The sequence below is a fragment of the Psammomys obesus genome, unplaced genomic scaffold (genome assembly GCF_907164565.1).
Source record: "Psammomys obesus unplaced genomic scaffold, mPsaObe1.curated_primary_1811, whole genome shotgun sequence".
In the NCBI taxonomy this organism is placed as follows: Eukaryota; Metazoa; Chordata; class Mammalia; order Rodentia; family Muridae; genus Psammomys; species Psammomys obesus.
The window spans coordinates 12818190-12832737 of NW_026595981.1; the positions used below are offsets into that span (position 1 = coordinate 12818190).

Below are 14548 nucleotides of genomic sequence, written 5' to 3' on the forward strand. Positions count from 1 at the left end.
GCGTAAACCTTCCCAAAACAGTGCCACCAGAGGCTAGGTATTGAAACATACAAGCCCGTGGGGGACGTTGCAGATCCAAACTATAACACTTATTCCAAAGAACTTAAATATTTTCAATTACAATTTGTGTGCGTGTTGTTTGTCCTCTGGGCCCCTCTTCTGTAGACCAGAATGTAGGGAGCCCACATGAGGGCTCATAAAAGCTGCTACCCAAGCTACGGCCTTAAGTCCTAGCAGTAGTCTAGCGAAACTGAAGACCGGAATGTGTTCCAGGTGGAAGAAATGGCACGTGTGAAGGCCTGGAGGCAGGGACAGGGGGCCATCTCGGGGAACTCCTGGAACTGTAGTGCACCAGAGTGGGTGGAGAGGAGCACAGGGGATTCTCCACTCTTGGTCCTGGGGACCCAACAGGGCTTGCAACTACAGGAGACTGTGGGGGACAAATCACAGCAGGCCACTGGGAGGCTGGTATTCTAAAAATCTTTGGCTGCTGCAGGTTAGATTTGAGAGGGGGTACAGGTCAGCCCCTTTCTGTCACCATGTCTCCAGGATGAGCCTGGAGATAGGGCAGAGTTTCAGAGCTTAGATACTGTCCTGCTAGGCCCAAGGAGGGCAGGGCCATCCCAGAGAAACAAACCTGGAATCCTGGGATCCTTTGCTCAGGTTTTGCCTGAATGACGCAGCTATGGGACCTGTGACAGGATCTGGTCCACTGTGAACTGCACATCCAGACTGCACTAAAACCACTTCTGGAAAGGCCCATCTCTGAAATCCTTCCTAGCTAGGTCCAACATCCCATGGATAAGCAGGGGCCCCCTGCCGCCTGCTCAGGTTGAAGTTCTAGTTTGGGGTCTCCAAGGGCTTACTTAGTCCCTGAAGATCCTCTTGGCCTCTGTCTCCTTCCCCCTCCCCGACTGCAGTCCTTCCCTCCATCTGCCAGAGTCTCAGAAGCCCCAATACCCCTCCACAGGCCGCCTGCTGTTTTTGTGTTGAAATTGCAGCCTTGGAAGTTTTGCCTCACAGCTCATTTCTGACATTCCTTTCCAACCACAACGGAGTTGCTGGGCTCCCTGGGCTGGGCCAGCCCCCTGCAGCTGAGGGTGACTTCATCATGAGGCTTGGAAGAGACTGAGCCAGTCTTTTCTCCAGGACCTCAGCTCGGCAGCCAGGGAGACAGAAAGAAAAGAAAGTCAGTCAGCTCTTACCCCACAATGTCTAGAAGGGTTTTGGTCAGAGTTTGGTCAGAGTTTCCTTGTGCAGCTACCCTGGGTGGCTTCCAGGTGTGACCTCACCCCAAACGAAGCCTGGACTGGACAAGCCTTCTTCCATTATGGCTGGAAGTGGTGTCTGTGGGACTGACAGAAGGCCCTCGGGAGGAAAACAGAACTTGGGACAGGGACACAAGTGGCAGAGCATTGTGAAGGAAACCTGGCCTGGGAATTTGTGTCCTGGGTTCCCCTGCAGGCGCCTCTCTGGAGATCCCTGTGTGTCTCCAGGCTGCCCCTAGCACTTAGCAGCTGGTTATCCATCTGCTGCTGCCCCCGCCCTCCCCTCATACCCACTGGGCCACCAGCCCAAAATAGAAAAGGAAAGGAAGTTATTTCCACAAGTTAGCAGCAGACGGAAAAGCTCCCCTCCAGTGAGGGGGTGGAGGGATTCCTGGAGCTGGAGGCCAAAATCAAAGCCAGGCTGAGCCCAGCATGGCCCCCACCACCCCACAGCCGCCTGCTCTCTCCATGTGTCATTTCCCTGATTCAGCAGGACACGTGTCCTGCGGTTGCCACGCAGCAGGCCGCTGAGGAGCTGTGGAGCTCCTGGCCCAGCTCCAGCCTTCTTTCAGGCCTGGGCTTGAGGATGGAGCCTGGGGTCAGGGCAGCCAGGCCCTTCTTCCTCTCCTGGCCTGGCCTGGCTGTCTGGCACAGGTACACCTTGCCTGGGAAGAGAGGCTCCATAGAACCCTTGGAAACAAGAGCCTAACGCTGGCCTCCAGCTGTTCAAGCTGCAGCTTGTTGGGGGTGGGGGGACTCCCAGAACCTTGGCAGGAGGTCAGCAAGGTCTAGATTTGATAACAAGACACCAGGGGCCAGAACAGGGTCTCTCCTGTGCTCCTCCTTTTGCTGGCTGTAGTTGAGCCAGAATGGGAACTCAGATCTGCTTTATTGTCTAGGAATCTTGGGAGCTCCCTTCCTCAACAAACAAGGACAGGATGGACTGTTGGCAGGCTGCTTGTATCTACCACTTAACAGTTGGGCACTGTGCCAGCTAGAGACACAAGCACAGAAGCGTCTGAGAACCACACCCCCACACCCCATCTGTAGGGGACATCCATAAAGTCTGTATCTAAATCCACAACACTGACATTTACACCACAGACACTGAGTGACAGGAAAGTAGCCTAATCCCAAGGCCAAGGCTGAGGAGTTAAGGAAAGCAGAGCTGACTGAGGGGAGCCACAGTGATGACAGGGAGAGATCCCCACTGGCCCTCGCCTGGCTGCCATCCTTCTTGGCGTACGTACCATTTCCCTCATTCAGCAGTACGCATGTCTCTGCCTTCGTCCTGAAGGCAGTGTGGGCTCAGGACACTCTGAGTAAGACCTCCATCTGTCCCAGGGCCTGTGATGAGCCAACAGAACTGTAGCTAGTAGGCCTGTTCTCTCACCTCCCATCCCCCAGGATTGATGTCCTGGGCTCCGGACAACCTGCAAGTCAGAGGCGCTACAGGAACTGGAACCCACCCCTGCTGGGCAACCTCCCAGATGACTTTCTCCGAATCCTGCCCCAGCAGGTGGACAGCATTCAGGTAACCAGCTACCTTAAACCTCCACGCCTACCTGCCTGTCCAGCCTCTCTTCTGGGCTAAGTGACAATCTGTTGCTTCTTGGTTTTCAAGCCCAGGCAGAGGAACTGTTTCTGTAGATAAGAGTTTGTAAGAAAAGAAGATGAATCCACAGCCTGGCTTCCTGTCTGGCCTGATGGTTCCAACTGGGCCCTGGGAAGGTGGCTGCCTGAGGAGGACCTCAGGACAGAGGGAGGGAAACGCTGTAGCTAATGGTGGGGCCCAGGGCTGCGCCGCCTTCCTCTTTCTGGGACCTTCTTTCACATGTACTGGTGCCTTGCTATTGGGGGCATGCAACTGGTGTAGGCAGGTGATTGAGCTGTTTGCAAATTGATTTTTAGGAGGATTTAGGTTCCAGAAGCAGGAATGAGGTGACTCTAGGTTGGGAGGAAACGTCCTCTTGATGTCCTTCCTGCTTCTGAGGCAGAGACAGTTCTGAGCTGTCCCAGTGAATGCTGGCTAATGACTGGGTTCCATTGGGAGGAGGGAGCTATAAGATGGGGCTGGAGGATTCTGGGAAGGCGCACATGTGGGTACAGGTGTACATGGATTTAAGTAGGTGATCTGTATGCTCGCTCTTCCTCAGGGTCACCCCGGGGCCTCCAAGCCTACAAGTGGAGAGGGAGGCCCACCTCCCGTGCCAGGGCCTGCTGCCTGCGACCAGGACAGCCGCTGGAAGCAGTACCTGGAGGACGAGAGAATTGCCCTCTTCCTGCAGAATGAGGAGTTCATGAAGGAGCTGCAGCGCAACCGTGACTTTCTCCTTGCCCTGGAGAGAGGTGGGCACTGAGCCTCGCTGTGAAAGAAGAGAATGATGGGCAGTAGCCTCAGGCCTCAGGAGGCGTTGTGCTGGAAGCCAGCATGCCCGGCGCTTTCTAACCTGCATATAAGCTTGGCCCTCCCTGGGTCTCGAAGGAGCTCCAGGATACAGCCAGTAGGGGGGTTGGGAACATCTGGGAAACCACAGGAAAAAGGGTGTGTCCACTTGGGCCTTCTCCTCTGCCCTGCATATCTGTTTGAGCTCAGCATTAGGGTTGGCTTGAATGACAGGGGGAGGCATGCTGCCTTTCCCATGAACTTCTGGCCACAAGGCAGAAGTGTCTCGTGCCCAAGGACAAGGTGCCAGAAGGGAGGCTTCCTGAATGGAGGAGGTTAGACCAGGGTATTTTCATGATGCATGGATGGGTGGATTTGCTCCCCAACCAGGCTGCCTTTTCTTTTTGAGGTAGGATTTGGAGACAGGGCTGTGGAGGTGGTGTTGTAAAGGTCACCGAGGGAGGGAGGGAGGGAATCTGATGTGATGAGGCGGGGAGGGGGAAGGAACAGATTGTACAGCTGGCATGTTGGGCTGGGGGAAGCAGACCCCACAGGCAGCATAAAAGTGGCTGGAGCCAGGCAGGCAGCGGTGGTGGGCACCTTTAATCCCAGCACTCAAGGAGGTAGAGGCAGGTGGATCTCTGTGAGTTCGAGGCCAGTCTGGTCTACAGAGGGAGTGCCAGGATTTCCAGAGTTACATATAAAAAAAAAAAAGTGTTGAAACCCCCCACCCCCCAAAAAAGGTTTGGCCTGTGCATGCAGCTGACACCTGCAAACCCCAGCATAGAGGAGGCATGAGAACCATGAGTCCCAAGAGAGCCTTTAGCTCTCTTGATCAAGGCCCTAAAATAATGTAAGAAATCAGGCTTGGATTCCCAGGAAGCTGCTAACTGTGGCATTCCAACATCTCGAATGCTTTTCAGGTGGTTGTTCTATCATCACAACCTCTTCGAGAGCTGGTAGATCCTGTGGGTGAATATTTTGTGTGTACGTGTGTGTGTACTTACGTGTGCTTTCAGGGGTTAGGCCTTCAGCAGCCTCCGATGTGCCCCCCCCCCCCGGGCACCCTGGAGTTCTCTTCCCTCATAAGAACCGTCTCCTTTTCCAGATCGATTGAAGTATGAATCCCAGAAATCCAAATCCAGCAACGTGGCAGTTGGGAATGACTTTGGCTTCCCCGCCTCTGTCCCAGGTAAGCGCCGCTGTCCTGAGAGAGAACCCACACCCCAACTTTACCGCCTGTATTGAGAGTTTAGGGGTAGACTGAGGAGACAGAGCAAGGGTGGACCTTAGCAAGCCAGAAGGGAGGCCTTCTGTGGGGTGAGATAACCGCTTCACTGAGTGGCCCTAGGTTCTTGCTGGCCTGCGAGCCGTAGGTTACCGTAGGCTGACTGACCTCCCAACTATTTCTGGATCTTGGGCTACTAGAGGACATGCTGAACCACGTAATGTCTCTTAATAGCAGCTGAGAGTAGAAAGGCCTCCGAGTCTTGTGAGGCGTGGCCTAATGAGGCTCACTGCCTAATTAGTAAGCAAAGGCAAGACATACATGTTGACTGTATCCAGTGCACGGAGGAAAAGAGGGTGAGATCAATCCAGGAAGGCCCGTTCATTCACTAAAGTAGCTGAGGATGGTCTGCTCTGAGATGTCAACTGCAGTATGCGAGCAAGAGACGTTCTGAACTTGGAGCACAGGGTGGTTTAGCAAGAACTGTCCCAAGAGGGCCAGAGAAGCCCTGTTTACAGTCTGTCCTCTAACCACGCCCAGCTTATTTCAAACTACCACCCGACTTCCCCCCAGTGCCAGCAGCACTGGGGCTGAAAGGCCAGACAGTATTGCTAGGATGCACGGGCTGAGAGCAGAGCTGAGGCTGGGAGTGTGAACAGAGGCCCTGTTTTCATACTTGGCCTCTGGATCCCCAGCCAGTTACTGCCCGGCACCCCATGTACATATTCAAAAAAGGCTCAACAGTTTTTCAGGGAGCAGAGAGAGCCTCCTTCTTACAGCTGAGCCGGGAAGGCAGGAACAGAAGGGGAAGGAGCCCTGCTAATCCCAGCTCAGAGAGAGAAAATCCCATAGAACTGATTCATAAGCAAGAGGCCAGGCGCTTAGGCCCCACCAGATGTTCATCTGGGAGTTTTTCACAGAGCTTCTCGTCCTTGATCCCAAATTAATGAGGGACACTGGGGCTGCTGAGCTGGATCAGAGGGACTCAAAGGGAACTTAGGAGGCAAGGTGACTCAGGATGAGCCAAGTTACAGGCTGGTGAGTTAAGGCTGAAGGGCGGTGAGAGAGAGTTGGGAGGCTCCCCCCAGGTGGCTCACTGGGTTCTGACTCTTACCTGAGCCCTGCTCTCCTTCCTGTCCAACACCTGGGAGGACGGGATCTGCCCAGCATTCTTGGCTCTATGTCCCCTCTGCTTCAATTCACTGGGGTTAGGGAGCACAGAGGGTCAATATTCTGCTCTGGGTGCCGGAGAAGCCTGGTTTGCGGTCCCTGGGGCCTTCCATGATGTAAAGCTCCCCACCCAGCTCATTTCAAACTAGCATCATGACTTTGAGAGTACGGGCTGTTATAGAAGCTGGGGCCCAATGCCAGCCAGCTTCCCACATGGGCAGCAGATCTTAAGACTGCCCCCATCTGCTCAGAAGAGGAAAAGGTGCCTTTGGAGAAGGACGGCTGCACTCTTGCAACTTTCCTCAAACTCCTGCGGTTAGGGAAGAAGCCTGCACTTTTGCTGTAATGAAAGGACGGACAGAAACCACCATGGAGGGGCACCCTCTGACTTACTTCCCTGGGGCCTTGGCAGCTTCTCGCTCACTCTTAGTGGGACCTCTGAGACCCAGTGGGCCTGGTCCCTTAGCAGGTGTCTCCTCCTTCCAGGAACCAGTGATACCAACCCCACTGCGTCAGAAGATGCCTTATTCAGGGACAAGTTAAAACACATGGGAAAATGTGAGTCCTGATCTTGTCCCCTCCTTCTCCCAGCTCTCTGAGGCAGGCCCCCGTGGCTTCAGAAGAGAGCTGGGCCCCTCCCCAACCTGAGGGTTTTAAATGCTATTGACTCTTGGTGAACTCAGGTGACATTTTAATCACAGGCCAGCTCCCCAGCCTTCTTTCCTTCCTTTATTCTGCAGCTTGAGTCTGGAGACAAATTAAGTTTAAATCCTCTTGAGCCAGCTGTCTGCAGAAAAATAATGCGTGTCAGCGTTCACATTCTCTGTGGTGTGAGGGCTTGGCCAAGACAGGAGTCACTGCCTGAGTCTGTTTTCTGAGGGAATGGGAGACATTTTGGGGACAGAGACCTCTTCCCACTGCCCGCTTTTTGTCATTCTCCTCTTTCCTGTTCACAGACCCATAACCAGTGGGGATGAGGCTGGGATCCTTTCAAGGTTTTATTTCAGGGGAAATTTCCGATGAGTCATGGAAATCCTGGCACCAACTGTGGAGGTGGCTGGGGAGGGGCGGGAAGGCCGTCGCAACCGGAGGCGGGAAAGAAAGCCAAGATCTGCCGCTGTTGCCTCTAGGGAAGGAATACCCGGATCTTGGACTGGAGGCAGGCCATGTACTTGATTAGTGGTGGCCTGTGCTGCCCCTGGAGGCCGACCTGGGATGGCACACTTGCTCCCTAGGTGGCACTGGTGTCTGTAATTCCTGTCACTTTCCTCTTCCCAGTCCCCACCCAAGGGGCCTGGTGCTGCCCTGGCTGCCCCCAAACCTGGAGGGAAGCCATCTGATGCTCTGGCTGGCTGGAGCACGGAGGGCTCACGAGTCTCTCTGCCCCAGCCACACGTAGGAAGCTGTTTGAGCTAGCCCGAGCCTTCTCTGAGAAGACCAAAATGAGGAAGTCAAAGAGGAAACATTTACCGAAGCTTCCGTCGTATCCTTCTGCTTGGCACTGGGTTGGGGTGGCGAGCCTTAGGAACAGTGATGGAGGTCCCAGCTGGACCCCTTGAAACTGCACCTTCCTCTGGTGTGGGATCTGTGGCCTCTCCTCCTTGCTTGGGAACCAGGACACCCTGTGAACAGCTCCTGTGTCCCTTCCCTAGGACACTGTCCTTCCTATGCCTTCTCTACTTTTGGCCTTGAGTCATCTGCACTTTGGGAGAAAGCGTGGTCCTCCTTTTGAAATCAACAAACCTCTCCCTAATTTTGCTAACTGAGCTGGCTCATAGCCACCCTCACCCCTCTGCAGCCTTGCCTCCAGAGGCCTGCTTTTCCACTTTTGGTTCTTTGAACAAAAAGATGTTTCCCTGTCTCCATATCCGAGCTCTCATCCCTGCTTATCCAAAGGAGCCCAGGGATATTGAAAGCTGAGTAGCCAAAGGGGGACGAGGAGAAAGTCACCAGAGATGGGAGCAGAATAAGGGGGTCGGGCCTGGCTAGCTGCTTGGCTGATCCCAGGAGAGGGGCCTGGGCAGTGTTAGGCAGTCTGGGGACAGAAGGGATGGTAGAAGCCTCTTGAGGTTGGCGGGTGGGAGGACAGAGCACAGGCAGACTGAATAAGTGGTGACAGTACCCACTCATCTCTGGGTTAGTTTTCCTGAGCAGTCCGACAGGCTGGGGGCTGCTGCATCGACAGCCAACCTCCTGGATGATGTGGAGGGCCATGCTTATGGTGAGGCAGGGCGGGGAACATTGAACTCCAATTTGCTTGTGATGGGCGACCCTTTGAGAGGAGGTCCCGGCTGTCTAATGTTCAGCAAGGGGGGCAGCAGTCTGGGGGACATGTCAAGGGTTGGCAGGCAGGTGGCCCGTGGAAATGTGGACCCTTGGCATGTGGTGAACACAATACCACCCCCTTCCTGTAGTCTCTGAAGGGGAGCCCAGCGTGCCAGACACTGTTCCTGGAGAATATTCTCTAGGGAGTGAGGGACAGACTGGCAGCCCTCAAAGATGGACAAGTTAGAAAGCTTCGGTCTAGCCAGGTAGTGGTGGCACATGCCTTTCCCAGCACTTGAGAGGCACAGGCAGAGACGGTCAGATTTCTGTGTGTTCGAGGCCAGCCTGGTCTACAGAGTGAGTTCCAGGACAGCCTGAGCTTGCACAGAGAAACCCTGTCTCAAAAATGCAAAAGAGAAAAGAAAAAAAAAAAAAAAGAAAAGAAAACTCTAGCCTGAAGGCCTTGAACTTTTTTTATCCAGTCCCTTCCAAAGGCCACAAGGGGTCAGAAGACCTCGCTAGGCCACCCAAGGATGTGCCTTCATCACAGGCTCTTAAAGGGTTAGGAGACACCCAGATACAGAGACTAGAAGGCCTCAGCAGTCTTCTGGATACCCCATCACCCCTATCCTACTTAATAGATTAGGAAACCAAGGCCCATACAAGAGTAAGACTTATCCAGGGCCTTAGAGCTCAGTGGTAGAGGCAGGCCAGCACAGGGTTGCCATTTGACTCTCTCACCACACACTCACGCCGCTACCTGGGGATCAGGATCCAAGCAAAGGGACAGAGTTGAGGCAGCTCCCCTGCCCAGCCTGGGGACAGGCCGGAATGAGGTTCTGCACGTGGGAGATGAGGCTTCCCTTTGCCTTTCAGATGAAGACTTCCGGGGAAGGCGGCAGGAGGTGCCTAAGGTGGAAGAGGCCCTAAGAGAAGGACAGTAAGAGGTATGGCTTGGGGCCACAGCTTGCAGGGGCAGCTTGGGCGAAGACCTTACCCCACCATGTGTCTCCTCAGGGATCCAGAAGTAGCACTGATCCTGGTTTACTTCTCCTGTGGCAGAACACAATTTCCCCCTGCAAACCAGCATATATATATATATTAAAAAATATATATATATATATATTAAAATATATATATATATATTTTAATCTCACTTTGTAGACCTCAGACTCTCAGAGATCTGCCTGCTTCTGCCTTCCAAGTACTGAGTGCTGGGGTTAAAGGCCTGTGCCACCCACTGCCCACTTTTTTTTTTTGTAATGCAGTTTTATGTAACCCCGCTACCCTTGAATGCACTGTTGATACAGACAAGGCTGGCTTTGAACTTCAGACCCTCCGGTCTCCTCTTCCCAAGTGCTGGGATTACAGACTTGCTACATCACACCTGGCTTTTAAACTTTTAAGAATTTGGTTGTTTTTTTCATTTGGCAAACAATAATCGCACCTGCCTTTGACAGCTGCCCTGAGCAGAAAAAAAAAAAAAAAAAAAAAAAAAAAAACAAATCAGCATTTAACCTTGAAAAGCTTGCAGCCCCACTGAAAAGAAATTCCAGGACACACAGCGAATATTAAGAGGCTAATGTAAGAAACATTGTGGTAGCCACGAACATGCAGAACTATGTTCAGTCTTCTGCCTAGGTTGGATGGTCAGGGATCTGCTGAAGGTCAGGAAATAGCCCCTGGAATGGCTACTTCTGTCCAGAGCCCCGGGGCTGGGCTGCCTTTCCTCCTGTCTCCCTTGTATACTCTTCTGGGGGATGTACATAGGGAATGCCAGCATCTCCTACAGAGCCTAGGCATGCCTGTCCCTCTCCGTGTGCCCCACCCCCAATGAGAAAGCTGCCTGCCCACCCATCTGCTTTGCTTGTCCAGCTGCTGTCCTGCTTCTAGCGTTCAGCATCTACTAGGCTTTCTTGAGCTGTGATGTGGCAGGTCTGTTTCCAATATGGAGGAACAGACGCTCCTCCTAGGGTAGTTGTAGAGATGAGATACCCAGGCAAGAGAGGGCACAGCCAGCAAATGTAGGCAGCACCCTCTTCCCTCTTGTCCCATGTCCACATTCTTAAGCTTTCTTCTGCTTTGTTCCCCAGGCTTTCCTCACTCACAGAGTTTCACCCCAGCTTCCCACTTCTCTGGAGTACCCAAGTAAGGGCAGCCAGGAAAATACCCACATTCCTACCCCATCTTTCATCCCACTGGTCCCTAGGGAAAACAAGTACCTCCCAAAGCCACCCCACGTCAGGACTTGCTCATCACTTTTGAGTCTTCCAGCTTTTTCCCCTCTCAGGTCCCCACGGTAAAAGCCAGCATCCTGCTTTGTCTACTGCAACCTGGCAGCCTCCAGAAAGAGACTGAATCAAGGATGTCTCCTGGCAGGTCCAGGGCCTGCTGTGCATTGGTGCTCCTGTCCACACTCAGTGCTCAGGTTTTGGCTGAAACTCTTCTGGCTTGCCTATAACCCCAGAAGCTCTGATTTTTCTTCTCCCCTCCTAGGAGCCTGCCTATCCGTTGCTCTGCCCTTGACTCTCCGCAGTCTTCTCCCTTCCTGCTCTAAGGGCCCATCTGTCCATTCTATAGTAGCTGCTCTTCCAGATCAGCTAGGTCCCTCCTGTACCCTGTGGTCTCTACAGAGCATCCTGTCAACTCGCTGCCAGCCAACCTCTCCCTGCTTCCTTTCTCCTTCTACCTTTTCCCATCAGAGTCTTGACAGATTTGTCACTCATATCTTCATTGCTCTACCTGTTAATCCCATCACCAAACACCACTTTTTGTTTGTTTTGTTTTGTTTGTTTGTTTTTGAGAAAGTATTTCTTTTTATAGCTCTGGCTATCCGGGAACTAGACCAGGTTGGCCTCGAACTCACAGAGATCTTACCCCTTCTGCCTCCTGAGTGTTGGGATTAGAGGCATGCGCCACCACTACCTGGCCACCAAACACCACTTTAGCCCTACTTCTGCCATAGTTGTTGGGTTTTTTTGTTTATTTGTTTTGTTTTGTTGTTCATGTGTCTTCTGAGCAAAAGTCTTAAGAGCTCAGCCTGGTGCCTGAAGCCCACCAAATTCTAGACTGGGATTGCTTTTCTGCCCCTTCAAGTCTTCTTAGTGTAAGCTACTTGGAGATACTAACCAGACACAGACTGGGTGGGTCAGTCTCCCACCTGTGAGGCCTCCCCATACAGGGGCTTCCTTCCCATGCCATTCTCCAACTCCATGTCTTGCTGCTGAGGTCCCTGAAGTTGAGCAGGGTCCCCAGGATGATTTTGAGCCACTGGAGAAAGGAGGAGGCACCTCATATTTTCCAAGAACCAGTGGCGGGGAAAGACCAGGGTGCCCCTTTGATGAAAACTTCACACATTTTCCCTGCTCTCCAGGTGCTGTCGACTTCACCTTGCCAGAGCTGCTCTGACCCTGTGGAGGCGACCAGAGAGCAACACCAGTGCCCTCCAGCTGCAGCAGAGACAGATGGTGCTTGCACACCAAGGCCCAGGCTTCTTCAGCCACAGCCCAGCCCAGCCACTGCCACTTTCCACAGGACTTAAGAATTTTCAGAGTTGCTTGTGATTGGAGGAGGGACAGAAGCCAGCCACAATCCCACTTATAGTCTGGCTCCTCTACAGGGAATGAGCAGAAATACAGGAACCACCCCTCCCTTCAAAAGAAAAAGAAGGGAAAAGAAAAGAAAATAAGAGAAGAGAAAAGAAAAGAAAAAAAGTCAAGACCCTAGGAAGCGCCAAGGTTGCAGTTTAGGAACTGCAAAATGACCCATCCTGAGGCTTTTTGAGCCTGATGAGGGTTCTCCTGCTTCTTTCCCCTCTCTCCTGGCCTGTCACAGTGGGTCTGAACTTCCCCCACCCTCCGCCACCACCCCGTGGCCTTTTTTCCCCAAAGGTCTGCACCTCAGCCTTGCCCCTGACTGCTGACTCCTGGCCCCGCCCCCTCCACGGAACTCTGGACACTCTGGCCTTGTCAGGTCCAGCTCATAGGGCTGCTTCTATTAAGGGCTGGCTGTCACCTCCAGCAGCCTCCTCTTGACCCAGCAGGGATGGGGAGGGTGACCCCGGAGCTGGAGGGATTCTGTCTAGGCAGGGTCTTTAGTTTGGCAGAAGACGGAAGCTGGTTGTAAATTTACATCACAGTTCCTCAGGGGCTGGACCAGTCCCTTCGTTTTTATAAGATGGGGAGGCGCTGGAGTTTCAGGGTGGGAGTGACCCCAACTGAGAAGGAGCAGGGCTGAAGCGCAAGCTGCAGAGGCTGCCAGCCTGGGGCAGGGGAGGGGCCTGGTAAGCACCTAGAAACAAGAACTTGCCTCAGTGGGTGCCCCAGGTGGAGAACCAGAGGTAACCTGAGAAAGAACACTCCGATTCTAGGACTCTTAGCCGGCACCAACCGCTGCCAAAGGGACGTGCCGCTGTCCCATGACCTGGGAACGCGCTAACCTTTAGAGAGAGCCTGGAAGCCTGGGCAGGCGCGGGTGGGACCCTGGTGGAGGATGCTTGGGTGGTAGGCGCTGGCAGGAAGTGGGAGCGTAGCGGGAATGGGACCGCAATCGCTTCGACTCCTCAACTCCTGCAGGTTGGTCGAGCTTCCCCGGGCTCGGGAGAGCAGAGCGCGCAGGGAGTAGTAACCAAGTCCGGAAGCGTGTGCAGTGCGGGGTGGGGGTGGGGACCACGCTGGCCCCGGGCCAGGCCTGTGACCCCTGGAGAGGACAGCTCCCTACCTCCCCGGAGCACTGGGAAGCTAGACTGAGCTCCAGACGTGTCTGGGCCTTCCCTGCTCCAGGGCTAGCCGCACTCGGGGAAAGCCCTAGGTCTGTGTGTGTGTCACTTTGTTGTTTTTTCCCCCCATCCTGTGTGCGGTTTGTTTCCTTGGAGCTGTTTCATAGGAATTCCGGTAATAAAGACTTGGTGTTCTCGTGGTGCTCTGATGTGGCTGGCGGCGTGGGCTGGACCCTCCCTCCTTTTGCCTTCATAGGGGAGAGAGTTTGGCCTCTGGAGACGTGAGGAATCCTTGGGTGGCCCCGCTTTCTCCCATCCCCACCCTACCCTCCTGTGCCCTTGCTGGGTTCACTCTCAAGACTGTTTCTAGGGTCCAAAGGACTCAGGCGCCCTGCACACCGCCTCAGGTGGTGACGCCTGCTGCCTGTGCGACCTGCTGGCTTTGTCTACTGCTGCTCCTTCCTTCCTCTTTGCCACACTTGCTGATAATCGAGAAAACGGTGTTGAGAAACACAGCTGGTTGCGAAAGCGCCTTGCTGTGCCTCCCTGCATTAAACACAAAGCTTCTGGTGTGTTGGTGACTTGGGCCTATTGGAAGCTCCGAGGTGTGTATCGCTGAGGTGTGCGCCTCGCACTTGAAAGGGAACACAAGGTTCTTCCTCTAGAAGCGTCATAGCTTCCTCTGCCCCCAACTTAGCTGGACTCCCTTTTCACCCGTACACTGGCAGGGATAGGGCGCTGGCTACTGAAAGAGGAAACGAATGCCCTCTGTTGAACCGGTAATTCAAGGTTAAAAATTCTTCTTTGTGTGGAGCCAAAGACCTCCCTGTGGCTTTTAACAACACATCTTTCTTGTTCTGGACTCTGGGTCATCCCGCCAAGGCTGCCTCCCAAGGAAAGGATTTCAAGCTACGACACAAACAACAGTCCCCATGCCCTTCCATCCTTGACCCCAGCAGGTACAGGTAGGCTGTACCTGTAGCATTCCTGGAACAGCTGGCATGCTGTGCTAGGCAAACGAAGATTCTCTTCCAGCCTCTGGCCAGTTGTTCATCAGTGTCCTGGAGTTATGCAGTACTGAAAAAGCTACTTGTGAGCTTGTAGGAATGCTTGTTCTCAGGGTCGGGGAGCCAGCTGCGTGGCTAAGGGCACACATTGCTCCTGGAGAGGAACCAAGTTCAAACTCCCAACACCTACCAGGCAACTTCCAATTGCCTGTGACTCTAGTTCCTTTGCCTCTGATGCTCACTTCTGACATCTCTCTCACACACACATACATATGTGCATAATTTTAAATAATTTTTTTTTTTTTAAAAAAGAAATGTTCCATTCCAGGCCTTCTGAGTCAGAAAGTGGGGGCGTAACAATGCAATCTGTGGTTCCTATACACGCTGGAATTTGGGAGCCGAGGTGCTAGGCTACTACTCCTCAAATGCTTTTTCAAAATTCTATGCTTAGTACTCCAGACCAATTAAATCAACGACTATGAGGTTTGTTTTTAAAGTGCCCAAGGA

At 53.3% G+C, this 14548-nt stretch overlaps 1 protein-coding gene across 4 annotated transcripts in view; it reads left to right on the forward strand.

Moving 5' to 3' along the window:
- Cuedc1 (CUE domain containing 1) overlaps nucleotides 1–13234 on the forward strand; it is an 84053-nt gene extending 70819 nt beyond the window's left edge. For all 4 annotated transcript variants that reach the window (XM_055620298.1, XM_055620301.1, XM_055620300.1 and 1 more), the window contains exons 4-11: nucleotides 2676–2802; nucleotides 3425–3617; nucleotides 4763–4846; nucleotides 6539–6610; nucleotides 7442–7535; nucleotides 8215–8273; nucleotides 9194–9264; nucleotides 11691–13234. In XM_055620298.1, coding sequence (XP_055476273.1) covers nucleotides 2676–2802; nucleotides 3425–3617; nucleotides 4763–4846; nucleotides 6539–6610; nucleotides 7442–7535; nucleotides 8215–8273; nucleotides 9194–9261 — 697 coding nt within the window. In that variant the 3' untranslated portion in view covers nucleotides 9262–9264; nucleotides 11691–13234. The remainder of the gene's footprint in view (nucleotides 1–2675; nucleotides 2803–3424; nucleotides 3618–4762; nucleotides 4847–6538; nucleotides 6611–7441; nucleotides 7536–8214; nucleotides 8274–9193; nucleotides 9265–11690) is intronic.
- The last annotated feature ends 1314 nt before the right edge of the window (nucleotides 13235–14548 follow it).